At 42.2% G+C, this 15,409-nt stretch overlaps 1 protein-coding gene across 1 annotated transcript in view; it reads right to left on the bottom strand.

The window, feature by feature from the left end:
• Positions 1 to 15,409, bottom strand: part of HECA (hdc homolog, cell cycle regulator) — a 48,592-nt gene that overhangs the window by 32,435 nt on the left and 748 nt on the right. The window contains exon 2 of the mRNA XM_034991460.1: positions 15,214 to 15,330. Coding sequence (XP_034847351.1) covers positions 15,214 to 15,330 — 117 coding nt within the window. The remainder of the gene's footprint in view (positions 1 to 15,213; positions 15,331 to 15,409) is intronic.

Below are 15,409 nucleotides of genomic sequence, written 5' to 3'. Positions count from 1 at the left end.
CCATTTATAAAATTACCAAAACTCTCCGGAAATTTCTTTTTGCTATAGGAGAATTTGTCACAGTAGATATAATTCTGGGGAAATATATAAATATATATAAATGTATACGATTATATACTAAATGAATTCTAAATCGTATTTCCAATCTGTCAAGAAAAAAACATTTCCAATTAATTCTTTAAAAATTCTTCGAAGTCATCTTTAGATCACATACCTCATGGAAGATTAAAAAGTTATGAGGAAAACTGATTTAGTCCAAAGTCAAAAGTTTCAAATCTGAATATCTCAAGGATGATGTTTACAAAGTGTTTTTAAATCAACCAAATCTCAAGAAAAACAATCATTCAACATATTGATACATTTGCATGCATACATTAATACTTACACATACCAAGCATCATATGCCTATGTAAGTTATTTTGATAAAATCCATAATACAGTTTGATATATCCAAAATTCTTCAGTGTAATTTAAAAGGCAAAATCTAGGGGCGCCTGGGTGGCTCAGTCACTTAAGCATCTGCCTTCAGCTCAGGCCATGATCTCAAGGTCCTGGGATCGAGTCCCATGTCAGGCCCCTTGCTCAACAGGGAGCCTGCTTCTCCCTCTGCCTGCCGCTCCCCCTGCTTGTGCTCTCTCTCTCTGACAAAATCTTTTAAATAAAATAAAATAAACATGCAAAATCTAAAAGGGAGGTAAGGAAACAAATGAAAGCCACATGTAAGCATTTCAAATGCTTTTACAGCAACACTGAACTCCCACTCCATAGGACCCTAGAGGCAGGTAAAGAGCAAAAAGCAGAAAGGCCTGAGTGAATCAAGACACAAACTGAGGCATGATTCAGATCCAGGCGCACACACACATACATCATGCAGCACAACAGCCAAAAGCAAGGCTGTTAATAAAATGGTTAAAATCATAGTGGAATTTGCTGTTATGATGAAACCTGGGGACAAGATGATTCACAGATCCCAACAGAACAATCCCCTAGTCAGCTATCCTCACTCTGCTGAACAGAACCACAGTCCTTCTCCTGGTGGGGTCAGAAAGCTGAGGCAGAAACTCCTAAGAGCTCCTCCCTCGAGGGGCTGGCCTTGCCCTAAGAACAGCCGGCAAGCAACTGCAGATTGTCCTGGAAAACCTGCATAGCAGAGCTCCTATACCTGGACATGGAAAGAAACTCCCCCAATAAGGATTCTGGAAGAATAACATTTGCTGTGAACTCAAGGGGGGAAAGAAAGCCAAGGCCTGGCCTGGGTTCTTCAACACATCAGAGTGTGCATTCAACTCGGTGAGAAGCAGCCACACTACCACAAAGGTAACTAAGAACCAAAAATTCACCCAGAAAACACTAAAACCCCCAAATCATGACCCAACGATTTGCTTTTTCAAACATTTGTTTGCAAAGAGTTGGTCACAAACAATATATCATCTTTATTTTCTACAGATAAGAACATTTGGGCTAAGGGGCACCTGGGTGGCTCTGACTCTTGATTTCAGCTCAGGTCATGATCTCAGGGTCCTGAGATCTCTTGCTCTCTCAAATAAATAAATAAATAAATAAAATCTTTAAAAACAAAACAAAACATTTGGGCCGAGAAAAGTTCATTGGTCTTGCAAAATGCCAGATCTCAAGTTATGACCTATGTCTGTCAAATCTTACACTCTCTGGAACAAGCAGTGAGTTTGGGAATCTCTTCCAAATCACAGCCATTTGAGAAGCACAAGGGCCGACTAGATCAGCATGATGCATGGGGGTGCAAATAAATTTTGGTTTGACTGAATGCTATATCTTCATTTTATTAACATACAAATGTAATTTCAATCCAAGTGCCACAATGAGAAAAATGAGTTCTTGTGACTTGGCACTTAAGGGTGTTATCACAAAGAAGTTATGGGCAATTTAGCCTTACGAGGACTGAGTCTGCAGCTTTGTTCTTTTTTTTTTTTTTAAGATTTTATTTATTTATTTGAGAGAGAGAGCATGAGAGGGGGGAGGGTCAGAGGGAGAAGCAGACTCCCCCCTGAGCAGGGAGCCCAATGCGGGACTCGATCCTGGGTCTCCAGGATCATGACCTGAGCCGAAGGCAGTTGCCCAACCAACTGAACCACCCAAGCGCCCTGCAGCTTCATTCTTGAGAAGAGGTGATAAGTAACTAATGGACCTTTATCTACAAGTTGCAAAGTCCTACGTAGCTAGAATAAAAAGTTCAAGGTATTTTAGAAATGTGCAAGACATGACAGGTGTTGAGCACTGCAGCCCAGCTGTCAACTGGACAACAGCGGTCAGGGAAGTGGAGGGTCAGGGAAGGCAACCGAGTCTGTGAAAACAGAGCCTCGAAAATTAAATACAGGGCACCTGGGTGGCTCAGTTGGTTAAGCGACTGCCTTCGGCTCAGATCATGATCCTGGAGTCCCGGGATCAGTCCCGCATCGGGCTCCCTGCTCGGCAGGGAGTCTGCTTCTCCCTCTGACCCTCCCCCCTCTCATGTGCTTGCTCTCTCTCATTCTTTCTCTCTCAAATAAATAAATAAAATCTTTAAAAAAAAAAAAAAAGAAAATTAAATACAAAAAGGGAACAGAACCTCACTACCGTTAAGAGCATTGCTGTGCACTGATATCCAAGTGAACGCAGTCATTAACCTTATGCCATGCCCACACTGCTTTGCCTGCGAGTACCATCAAACAGGCTCCTTTCCTCAAGCTCCCTACCTTTCTCCTGAGTTCTCTATGTGGATGTTCTGTGATCATACAAAACCGTAACATTTCTAACCAGCAAGCTCATCTGAAATAAGACAAAAGATAAACAACAGACCAGGGAAAATGTACATCAAAAAAGTATCCTGAATATACAAAAACTTTGTGCAAATCAGTAAGAACACAAACATCCCACTAGTGAAATGAACAAAAAGCACAAAGAGGAAAACACCACGAACGAGCAGTATACATATAAAGGCACTCGCTCACTGACAATCCACCAAATGCAAATAAAAATAACAATGAGATGTAACTGTTCATCTATCTGATGGGTGGAGATGAAAATGATCATCAAAACCCAGGCTGAGGACTGTGAAGAAAGGCGCACCCCATGCAGAGCCAGTGGTCATGCAAACAGGTAAACCCTTTCTAGAGGGCACTTTGGCACTTCGTCTGGAAGCCTTAAAAACCACATGCCTTGGGCACCTGAGTGGCTCAGCTTAGGTCACGATCCTAGGGTCCCGGGATCAAGTCCCACATCGGGCTCCCTGCTCAGCAGGGAGTCTGCTTCTCCCTCTCCCTCTGCCTGCTGCTCTGCCTATTTGTGCTCGCTCTCTCTCTCTCTCTCTCTCTCTCTCACTCTCAAATAAATAAATAAAATCTTTAAAAAAAAACACACATGCCTCGTGACCAGTGATCCCACATCTAGGGCTTTAGCCTACAGTCCATTAAAAACAGGAAGTGTCAGTCCAAATGTTCACAACCTCCACAATTCCAACACCAGGAAATCCTTCCAACATAATGAGAAGGAATCAAATCAACATGAATGGAAAACGTATGAGTGAAGTGCTTCCTTGGTCAAGTGTTTTGTTTCACAAATATAATTTCAGTTCAAGTACCCAAATGATAAGCATAAGGCCTTTTAAAAGTAATTTAAGGGCGCCTGGGTGGCTCAGTCGTTAAGCGTCTGCCTTCGGCTCAGGTCATGATCCCAGGGTCCTGGGATCGAGTCCCACATTGGGCTCCCCGCTCGGCGGGAAGCCTGCTTCTCCCTCTCCCACTCTCCCTGCTTGTGTTCCCTCTCTCACTGTCTCTCTCTCTGTTAAAAAATAAATAAAATCTTAAAAAAAAAGTAATTTAAACAGCCCTATTGCTTCCTTGAGGTTTTCATACTGCATTTAAATCCTCTACTTAAAAACGTGTTCCTTATTTATACACATGCACGGTGTCAAGATGGGCCCAATATGACACAGGATCAAACTGTGGTATCAGGGTCAGGCACATCTCTGTAACCCAAATATGCCTTTCTGCAAAAAGGGAAAGACGCCTTATCTGGAGCTCAGTGTCCTCATCCTCAAGTGCAGACTGCCGACTGCTGGGTGTCGTATCTGGCTCCTAGAAAGCACTCAATAATGGGCAGTTGTGGTATCATCATTGTTCCAATTGCTGGAAGCAGCTGCTTCTCCTTTCTGTGGATTCTATGGGTTCTGTAGCTCTAACACACCTCGCACCCGGGAATCTTACCCAATTTGCTCTGGAAGCAAGACATCATCTGCACATCTAAAACTAAATGCCTAGGGCGCCTGGGTGGCTCAGATGGTTAAGCGTCTGCCTTCGGCTCAGGTCATGATCCCAGGGTTCTGGGATCAAGCCCCACATCGGGCTCCTGGCTCAGTGGGGAGTCCGCTTCTCCCTCTCCCTCTGCTTCTCCCACTGCTCATGCTCTCTCTCTCTATATATCTCTGTGTCTCAAACGAATTAATAAAACTAAATGCCTAATATAGCGGCACCGTATCATTACAGGGCTAACAGCACTGCAACATGTAAGCACTGCCCCCCTGAGAACAGATCTGAAGAGCTTGAAACCACTTGGGAGTCGTTTCTGGAGCTGCCCCTATGTTAGATGCACACATTTTCACCTCTACCAGAGGAGGACACCTCCCATTTCTCGATGCCAGGCTCTCTCCTGGCTTCTGGCAGCACTGTGTGTGTTCAGTAACAACCGTCACCAACCATCCTCAGCTCAGCCTCTCAGATTACAAACTGCACATGCTGCCAATCAAAAATAGCCAGAACTCGATTCTGTACATTCCCCAGTTTCCACTTCTGCCCAGACACTGAGCTTCATCAGGCACTGATACATAACAAGTAATGTGTCACTTTAATAAGTTGTACAATAATAGAGTTCTACTAAAATATTATACTGAAATAACCACATTCAGGAGTGCTCATTTAGAAATCTTAAAGACTTTGTGATTCAGTTTCAACATGTGTGTCAAAAGACTCTCCTGAGATGCTTTTATAACTTGAAAGGACATGGATCTGAAGTATCATCAAACTTATGCTTATCCCTAGGGAAAAAGCTACATTTTAAATCTGGCAAATACCTTCCTTACTTATATGAACAATTTGATACCCTGTTAACTTTTGCCTAAACTTATCCTTTTTCTCAGTTTTTTAAAGGCATATGCTTTAAGACCATCTATTTCTAATAAATTTCCAACAAAATCAAAATTAAAAATCCTGAATTATGACACTGTCTTTTGCAATCTGACTACCTGTAATTGCTATCACGGGGGTAATGTGATCTGAACTGCAAAATATTTTGAAGAGATCAAGAATGTGCCACTGTAGCCTAAAAATTATTTTCAGCTGAAGGCATTTGAGTTCTTGAAATCTCTTGTCTGCCTAAAAGCAGAGCCTCTCAAAAGAACTGACTTAAGTCTCCTCATAGGAGCAATCAGGGAAGACTGACTTTTTTTTTTAATTTTTTTATTCTTATGTTAATCCCCCTACATTACATCATTAATTCTAGATGAAGTGTTCCATGATTCATTGTTTGTGCATAACACCCAGTGCTCCATGCAGAACGTGCCCTCTTTAGTACCTGTCACCAGGCTAACCCATCCTCCCACCCCCCCTCCCCTCTAGAACCCTCAGTTTGTTTTTTAGAGTCCATCGTCTCTCATGGTTCGGGAAGACTGACTCTTATCACCAGAGAGAAGTCTCCATACCACACCTAAGCAGACATTGCCACAAAACTATCATCTCTCTCATCTATTCTCTAAGGGCCCATTTATCTTTCCAGAAAGTTATTTCTTTTCCTATAGGTGCCCATTTTCCTCTCCCCTTCTCTTTTTAAGAAGTCATCTGTTTTCCCGTGCCTTTCTCCCCTCCCTTTCTCCTATTAAGGTGGTATATAAGCCATAAATTCTAACCCCCACTCTGAGTCAAATTCTTTTCCTGTGATTAAATGTCTTTTCCCTTATTATCTTTTGGTGGCTTAATTTGCAGACCCCAATTATTACACCTAAGAGGATGGAGGAAAATCTTTTCCTCCTGACAACTTAAATCTACAGATTACATTATATATATGAGTGTATATGAAAATCATGCTAACTTTATTAATTGCAGTCAAAGCAATTATATGATTAACATTTAACACTTCCTCTTTAAGTCTTCCTCTTTTCTTTAAACTTCCTCTGAATCTTTGTTTCTAACTCTTAATTGTTTTCAAGTATTATCCTCATAAGTATAATTTAGCAGAAAGAATCTGTTTCCCTTTTCTACTTCTAATAAATCAGGACATAATTAAGTAAGCATTAGAAACACTACTCTCTGCCGTTTTATAAAAATACTCTAGTACAGGGCGCCTGGGTGGCTCGGTTAAGCATCTGCCTTTGGCTCAGGTCATGATCCCAGGGTCCTGGGATTGAGCCCCACATCAGGCTCCCTGCTCAGCGGGGAGCCTGCTTCTCCCTCTCCCTCTGCCCAACGCTCTGCCTGCTTGTGCTCTCTGTCAAATAAATAAATAAAATCTTTAAAAAAAAGCACTCTAGTACAATGGAACTGAAACATCCTGTTGATTAAATAAAGCAAGTTGCTATTTCACCAACCACTGAGAACTGGAAGCTTTCTAAAATATACAGAATGAAACACACACACACACACAAAGTTACTTTGTACAAAACAATGAGAGCCAACCACAACCACAGTTTGTTTTAAAACTGATCCAATGATGATAAAAATAGAATGACAAACCAAGAAAATTAATCCAACCTGGCACAGAGATATATATATATACTTTCTACGGAGATATGAAAAATAAACCATAGGAACAGCTCTCCCTCCAGAGAAAACCCCTTCTGCTCAGATGGCCCCAACCACTCCTTGGCAGTTGGTTCTCTTAAGTTAACCTCAATTAGCTAACCTTCCATGGCTCAGAAAGCACAGGGATGCTGGTGCCCACAATGAAGACAGACTCTCCCCTAACAGCCGTGGGTACTGTGCCCACTGCTTTACTGAAAAACCAGAATCAAGGGTCCATGGCAGGTTGGGCCAATAATCCTTGACTAGTTGTATCCAAAGAAAAATTGCTAAAATACCAGTCTATTGAAATTACAACTCCATCAGCTTGTCAGCAACGTATAATGACAAACCAACTAAACGAACCTACACCCTTTTGCAGGTGCAGCTGACCATGTATGTGCCTGCTTACAAACCTCAAGGACGGTCCTCTACTGGCTACAAAACATCCAGATTTGACCATCTGGCACCACTCCCCTTCCTGCCTCCTGTCCTACCGCTGCACCTGAGACCAGTCAGAAACTCCTGGCAGCAACCAGAATTTAAGTCTCATTCTCACCTCCCTCTGTTTGAAACATCTTCCCTTTGCTTTCAGAGCTAACTGCTTCCTGCAAGACTCAGCTCAAATATCCCCTCCTCCAGGAAACAAATCATTTCCTCCACTGGGCATCCGTAGCACATTATCATGGCTCCTGGTGTTCACATGTCTCTGTCCCAACTTCACCATGAGCCTGTAGGAATGTAGATTCTGATGCGTTCAAGTACAATTCAACGTTAAACTTCCAATTATAGAATAGACCATAGCATAGGCACATAATAAATGTTTAGTAAATGGATGTGTACACAGATGAACAAAACAATGAATAAGCAAACAAATAAAACACTTGAACTAATGAACTTTCTAGTTGTGGCCTGGAGAGAGGGGATATTAATATTAATATGTCAGTAATATTAAGCCCTGGCTGATCCCCAAAGAATACCCTGAGCTCCCCACCTCCTGTCAGCTACTCTTCAACTCCACGTTTATTTCACTTCTCCATATCATAATACAATCCCATCTTTTTGGTTTTTTTAAGATTTATTTATTTGGTGGGGAGCGGGGAGGCAGAGAGAGAGGGAGAGAGAATCTCCAGCAGACTCCTTGCCGAGTACAGAGTCCGACACGGGGCTCAATCTCACGACCCTTAAGATCATGACCTGAGCCAAAACCAACAGTCAAGAGACTTACTGGCTGAGCCACCCAGGGGCCCCACAATCCCCACCTTTAATCTAAATTTTTATCACCTCAGAAGCTCCAGCTCTTTATTTCTAAGCTACCCTTGTATAGTGTACATGTAATAACCTACTTGTACTGGTTTCTATAAAGGCTCCCCATAGACCATAAGCCCCTTGGGCCCAATTCTTTTGTCCTTGTAATCCCAGAGCCTAACACAGTGCCTGACAAATAGCAGGCACTCAATACCTGAGATGAATAAATAAATGAAGGAAGGAGGATATAACAATTTTCACATTTTGCTTTTTACTTTTTTTTTTCTTTTCTGATAAATCATCTGATTTTTCCAGGTAAACTATAATCAAAGAGAGATGATGAGGGAAGAACAGATCACCTGTAATCAAATCAGTGCTTGAATAATAACCTGTATGAAATCAGTCTTTTCTTATATTAATATTCACAGACCCTTCACCACCATCTTACTGTCTCTTGGTGTCTGTTCTCAATGCAGAATAGTTTAAAAGTCTTGTAACTGAATAAAGTTGAACACATCACAAAACTTATAAACCTATTACTGATAGTGCCCATATCTGCCAGGCCCTGAGCCAAGATCTTTAATACAGTTCTTCTTCATCTTCAAAAACACTGTAAAGGGTTGTGTTTAGAGAAAATGGAGTCTGAGAAAGGTTACATAACATGCCCCAAAGTCACTTTGCTAGTAAACTGGGGCACCTAGGTTTATACCCACACCTATTCAGACCGCATGCTTATTGACTAAAACTTTAAAATTTTTAGGCCTTATTTCTTAAGATTAGAATAATGTTGCAGCCAGAATTTCAAAAGCCTGTGTTTTCATCTTCCCTATTACCAACTGCTAAAATACCACTCACCATTATTAGGTATCTTGTTGAATCCTTGTTAGCCACCAAATCACTAAAGAGCACAGAAGTCCCCAAAAGAAATAAATGCAGCTTTGGAAAGTCCCCTTAAGTGCGGTAGCATCCGCTCCGGGCTCTTGATCCTACTGGGGCCCTCTTACTGCTGAGACAGTCGGGGATACCAGCAATTCTCCAGCATGCCTAAAAACAACAAGAACTGGAGACTAGTGAGGCTATCGGGAAAGGACACTCTGACCACAGCAGGGTCAAACTGCTACAATTTTTCTATGAGACAATCTGTCAGCATGTATAATTATTTAAAAAAAAAAAAATGCCTATCCTTTGAAACAGCAAGTCCACAGGTAAAAAAAAAAAAAAAAAAAAAAAGAATTTACCCTAAGCAAGTAATTGGGTAATGCCTACGGATGTATAAATAAGAACCTAAAGGTCAGACAATAGTAGAATGATCAAATTATCCAAGATGCAAACATATGATGGCATGTTATGCAGTCATTGAAACGGTGATGCACCTGTGTATTTACCACTCTGCTAAAACGTCTACAAAATACTGCATATGTACAACACAGATTATAAAATATATTATCCTTGGGTGCGTGGGTGGCTCAGTTGGTTAAGCAACTGCCTTCGGCTCAGGTCATGATCCCGGGGTCCTGGGATCGAGTCCCGCATCGGGCTCCCTGCTCTGCGGGGAGCCTGCTTCTCCCTCTCCCACTCCCCCTGCTTGTGTTCCCTCTCTCGCTGTGTCTCTCTCTGTCAAATAAATAAATAAAATCTTTAAAAATAAAATAAAATAAAATATATTATCCTTTTTGAAAACTGTATACTTTTGAAAATCTGTAAGAGAAAAAATTAAAAGTGTACAAGAATATGCATTAAAATGTTAACAATGGTGATCTAAGTGGTAGGATTATGGGTTTGACTAGAAAGTCAAAGAGAACTTCACCTATCTTATTTTTTTAAATCCACAATGGCCATTTTATTACTGCTAAAATAATGAAATAACAAAACATCTGTAATTAAATCAATCCCTTAAAAATGCCAAAGACATCGTGAGCAACAATCAGATTTTTTTTCCCTAAAGTTTTCCTTTTGATGCCTTCAAGTTTTTTAAATTGTTCATAGCTAAGCCTGGAGTAAATTCGTAGGAGGATTAAGCTGGAAGAGACTTCCCAGTTTTATCTCCTGTTTTCAATTCTCTACAGAATGATATATATTCTTGGACTTACAGGAAAGCTGACATTGAAGGTTTAGTTTCTAGAATTTAAACTCAGGTCCTCTAACAAGAAGGAAAGAGTAAGGACTGTGCACAAAACTCCATCAGCAGAACACAGAATAGTTCTTAAAAGTGCACAAGATGAATCTTTGATGGATGAGGCAATATTTTCTACCAATCCCCATTACAAAAGCGGATTTTAAAAGACAAGGTCCAAAAGTAGCAGATATTTTTAAAGACCTGACAAAATTAACTTCTAAATAAGGCAAGAAAATGTCTTCCAAGATGACAATCACACTCAACATACCTCAGACCTGCAATAAATATTCCTTGATTTGAAAATAAACAGCAAACACTCTTCATTTTTCTTCTGATGAATATAGATAACTTAAATGTAGTAAGAACTCAAGTAAACACCTAAAAAGAGAAAATTTAAAATATACTACAAACCTGGGATTATACAGAATGTGTTCACTGGCCTAAGTATGCAGAAAAGCACAAATCTTGTTTATAAGGAACAGGTGGAGTTCCAAATACCTACCTGTAAAGATGTATGGAATTCGGAACACATTTCCTATCAAAACAATGTCACACTGGCTGTGAACTCCCAGCCTGATCCATAAAGGGTAGTGAGAACTATTTATCCCACAGCTGTGTCTTAGGTCAATGGCACTAGTGGTCTAAGTGAAGAAACAGGTAATGCTAGGGAATTAAAAGGGCTCTCCTTCCCTCGGAGCAGAGAGCTCTCAGCTGAGTCCCTCTCCAGAGGCTCACCAGCTAAGAGATGCTGCAACTCCCCAGGTCATACCCTCTTTCTGGGGGCAGCCCATGTCCAAATGACTAGTCAACAGGGGACAACGAGTTTAAAGGTCCTGCTTCCATGCCTCAAGGTGAGATAACTCTGCAGGACCATCCCAGCTCCAGAGGGCCCAGCTGTTAACTGCACAGCAGTTCAACTCCTCCCCCCTCTGTTCAATCCTGCTTCCCTCACTGCCCAGCTAGGGCATTTCCAGTAGAATCCCCACATGTAAAATCTCTGTTTCAAAGACTATTTCCAGAATCTGCCAAATAACACTTAGTAAGCTCATATTATAAGTCAAACACTGTATATGTATATATAATACATAAGTAGTATATCTGTAATATATGATAGATCTTACTGTATATGTACAGGTAGGTGCTATAATCCCATTTTAAATATGCAGAAACTGAGTCTCAGAGAAGTCAAATGACTTGCCCAAGATCATATGGCAAGTAATTTGAGGAGCCAGGATGGGAATCTACGCCTACCAAATACACAACCAATCACTATGTAAACTAGCTCCATTTACTATAAAGTGTCGCTGAATGGATTAAAAGGCAGATTCAGCTACCCAGGGGTTCTGGTGGCAGTCAGGAATGAGTGGAGTGGTGAACCACGGTCATTCATAAAACAGGAATTAATAAAAGGACTTGGGATCCAGGCCCACTGAAAACTAGATACTATGATCAAGGGTTCATATATTTTTAGGCCTTTGGCGAAAAAGCAGTGGCCTAATGGAAACAGAATTCCAGAATGAAACTGCATAGTTATAATCTACTGCATGATTACTAGATCCTAAAAATAATGATTGGCAAATCTTGTCCACCTACAATCAAAATGCTACAATACGTACACAGATGTTTACTATGTAGGAATAGGATGGCACTTTTACAATCTTTTACTCCACTTCCTACAAAAAGCTTCATTAACCAGTATCTAAAAATGTACTAATAAACTTATCAGGAGTACAAAGTCCTTACAATTAATATTTATCTTACTCAACTGCAACCAGTTCAATTTCTTCACCTACAATCATACCATAGCTTCCCCAGCTTTCCCTAACTAGCAGTCTTCTTTTATAGAATAAGCAGCTATTTATACCTACTGACAAACAGTGAACAACTAAGAACTCGTATTACCCTTCCCTGATGGCCATAATGCCCAAGAACTACAAGACATAAAACAATTCTATAAACTCCAAACAAGCACAAACTACAACTACTATTAACTTCATATAATTGGCATGCTTGCAGATATAGATCACAACTGAGTTGTGCAGTGAGAACAAACCCTTTAAAATTTTAAGAGAATTCAGATTTATTACATCCTTAGAATTATTTTATTTGTAATATTCGTAACTGCAAAATCTAACGTCACAGTTAAATTAAAAAAATTGAAATATACTTAGAAATACTATACTAGGGGTGGCTCAGTCAGTTAGGCAGTTAAGCATCTGCCCAGGTCATGATCTTGGGGTCCTGGGATCAAATTCCATGTTGTCAGGCTCCCTGCTCAGTGGGGAGTCTGCTTCTCCCTCTCCCTCTGACCCTCCCCACCCTGCTCATGCTCTCTCTCAAGTAAATAATCTTTTAAAAAACTGGGGTGCCTGGGTGGCCCAGTCGGTTAAGCTTCTGCCTTCAGCTCAGGTCATGATCCCAGAGTCCTGGGATCAAGCCCCGCATCGGGCTCCCTGCTCTGTGGGGAACCTGCTTCTCCCTCTGCCTGCTGCTCTCCTTGCTTGTGCTCTGTCAAATAAATAAATAAAATATTAAAAAAAAAGAAAGATAGGACTTTTGATGCCTTTGATGCTTCTCCCTCTCCCTCTGCTGTTCTCCCTGCTCATTCTCTCTTACTCTCTAATACATAAATAAATCTTTAAAAAAAAAAGAAAAATACTATACTAGTCCAACTGATGTCATTCTAAAATTCAAAAATAATTGGGCCTTATCAGTTGATTCTTGAGAGTTTGCATATCTGTTGCCCTTTCCTTTAAAATTCACCCATGTCACCTCTCCCACCCCAACATTATAAAGCACAGCTTTAAATGGCAAAAAAAAAAAAAAAAAAAAAAAGGCATTTGTAATTTCCTTATCAATTTTGCACACTGTAGGCCTTAGCATCCATGTTCGGTTATCAATTGCAGTGAGAAGTTCTTCAAATTAAGGTGGATCATTCACTGAGACTTCATACCATGTCAGAACCAAATGCAGCATCATAAAATACAGCTCACTGATCAAAGTTTGTACCTTCTCTAACCCTGACTATGGCAATGTTTGGCCCATTTCTTCACCCTTTTCCCCATTCATTTCATAAAACAAGCTCCAAATCAGAAATACACAGCTTCACACAGACATATACAGAACTGTTAAATATACCTGAGCTTGCCATTTCAGAGGAAAGTAATAACAGGGACACCATAACCAGCTTGAAGTTTACAAAGGAGGAGGTATCACCAGCCTAAGAAAAAAAATTTCTTCATGCCACCTTAAAGTGGTCTAATCTTTAAAACATTTTTTTATTTATATTCAATTAATTAGCAGAGAGTGCATTATTAGTTTCAGAGATCAGTGAAAGTAGTCTAATCTTCTGGAGAAAAAGGAAACCGACAACTTGAAGCTTCCATACAGACACACACACACACATAAAAAAAAAGGGTAAGCCAGACCACCACCAGAACTGGAATGCAAGCTCCATGAGGACCAGGACGTCCTCTCTTGATTACCACTGTACCCTTTAATACTTAGCACAGTAGTAGTAACACTGTAAGTGCTTAATATTTTATGAAGGAGCAAATGACAGCTATCATTCATTGATCACTTTTCTTGAGGAACTTTACTAAGCATGTTAGAAATCTAACAAGACTTTAAAACAAGAACTGGGAACTGGGCAAGAAAGTGACACTCCAAGCCTCACAATAACCTTATGAGTGAGCCAATGTAATACATATATGTTATTTTCCCCCCCAATTTTAAAGGCAAGGAAATCAGATCTGAGAAAGACCAACCTTCCTAAGAAGGCAGAGCTCTAAAGGGCCGAGCCACCAAGTCTGTCTTCCTTCCCCTCTGCCACATCAATACCAAAATGAAGTTTAGCGCTTGGAAAACAAAAGAACATGGAGAAGATAGCCTGGCCAAAAACTGTATTATCACACATTCAAAACCAGGATGTCTGTTCCTGGAAAAAAGAAAAACCTTCCTCTTTCAATATTGCAGAGACACAGCCAACGGGGCCTATGGTCCTGTTCTTAACGGGCACACTTCAATCTTCTATGTTCAGAGCACTGTGGGGTTAAGTGCAGGTGCCCGTTTAAAAAGTGATCTGCATAAAGAATGGCTTTAAAAGCTGAAAAGCTACAAGTTAAAAGCCAGATATAAAGATCCTAATCTCCCCTCATTAAATTATACCTCTATTCCCTTCCCTGAAAAACTGCCTGACCAGAGGAATTCAAAGAACTGTCCAAGTAAGAAAAAAGTGTTTGCCTAGCACTCTGTAACGAAAACCATGTCTCTGCAGTGACCACGGCAATCCTGTCACACCTTCGCTATTCCCTAAGTACCCCGACAAAGGTGCACTCAGGCACCACCTAAGATTAGTAGGCTTCCTTTTAAAACTGTGAAACAGAATCGTATAGAGCATGATTTTTTTTTCAACTCCGGTCTGAGAACGGAAGTCAAGTTCAGATTCTCTTCCTTCCTCAAGCGAGCAGGAGAATTAAAGAGCGCGCGCGCGCACAAGCACGCACACACACGCCCTATAGTAAAAATGTCTCGGGGCCTCTTCACCTGTGGCAACTGCGGCGGCGAGCCTGGATTTGCTGGGATTTAAGGCTCTTCCTCACTCGGGAGGAAAGACGAGGGGGTGAGGGGGACACAGGGAAGAATGAACTAGTGTCTAAGTTTCCAACCGGATCATTCTTTTCAACTTGGGCAGCTCTTTCCAACCCCCCCTCCCCCCTTCCCCCACGGCCCGGAGCGCACACACTCGGCCCCGCCAGCACGGGCAGGGCCCGAGGGGAGCACGGCCGCCGCCGAGCACCCCGGCGCCCCTCGGGGTCTGAGGCGCAGCCGCCCCGGGCGCGCGGCCGCGGAGCGGCGCAGACCCCGGGAACGGGCCGCGGATCCGTCGTCGCCGCTAGGCGTGGGGACCTGGAAGGGGCAGCCTCCGCGGGGCGGAGAGGCGGGGTGGGCACTTCCTGACTCTCGCATTGTCCACGCACCGCCCGCGCCGCCCCGGGCCCCGCCACCGCGCCGTCGCCGTCGCCGTCGGGGAGGAAGTTGGCGCTCGCCCCGCCAGCCCCGTCTTACCGTTCTTGGCGTCGCCTGCGGCTGCAGCCCCCGCGGCGGCCGCGGCGTTGGCGGCGCCAGTCCCCGCGCCTCCGGTGCCCGCCGCGCCCCCGGTGCCCGGAGCTCCCGCCGCCGGCGCTCCGCAGCCGGCCGCCGCCGCCAGCCCCCCCCCCGGCTTTTTTTTTTTTTTTTTTTTTTTTTTTTTTTTTTTTTTTTT

The sequence above is a fragment of the Mirounga leonina genome, unplaced genomic scaffold (genome assembly GCF_011800145.1).
Source record: "Mirounga leonina isolate KUSES-001 unplaced genomic scaffold, KU_Mleo_1.0 Mir_53, whole genome shotgun sequence".
In the NCBI taxonomy this organism is placed as follows: Eukaryota; Metazoa; Chordata; class Mammalia; order Carnivora; family Phocidae; genus Mirounga; species Mirounga leonina.
The sequence above is the reverse complement of the archived record's forward strand: the minus strand, read 5'-3'. Positions and strand labels throughout refer to the sequence as shown.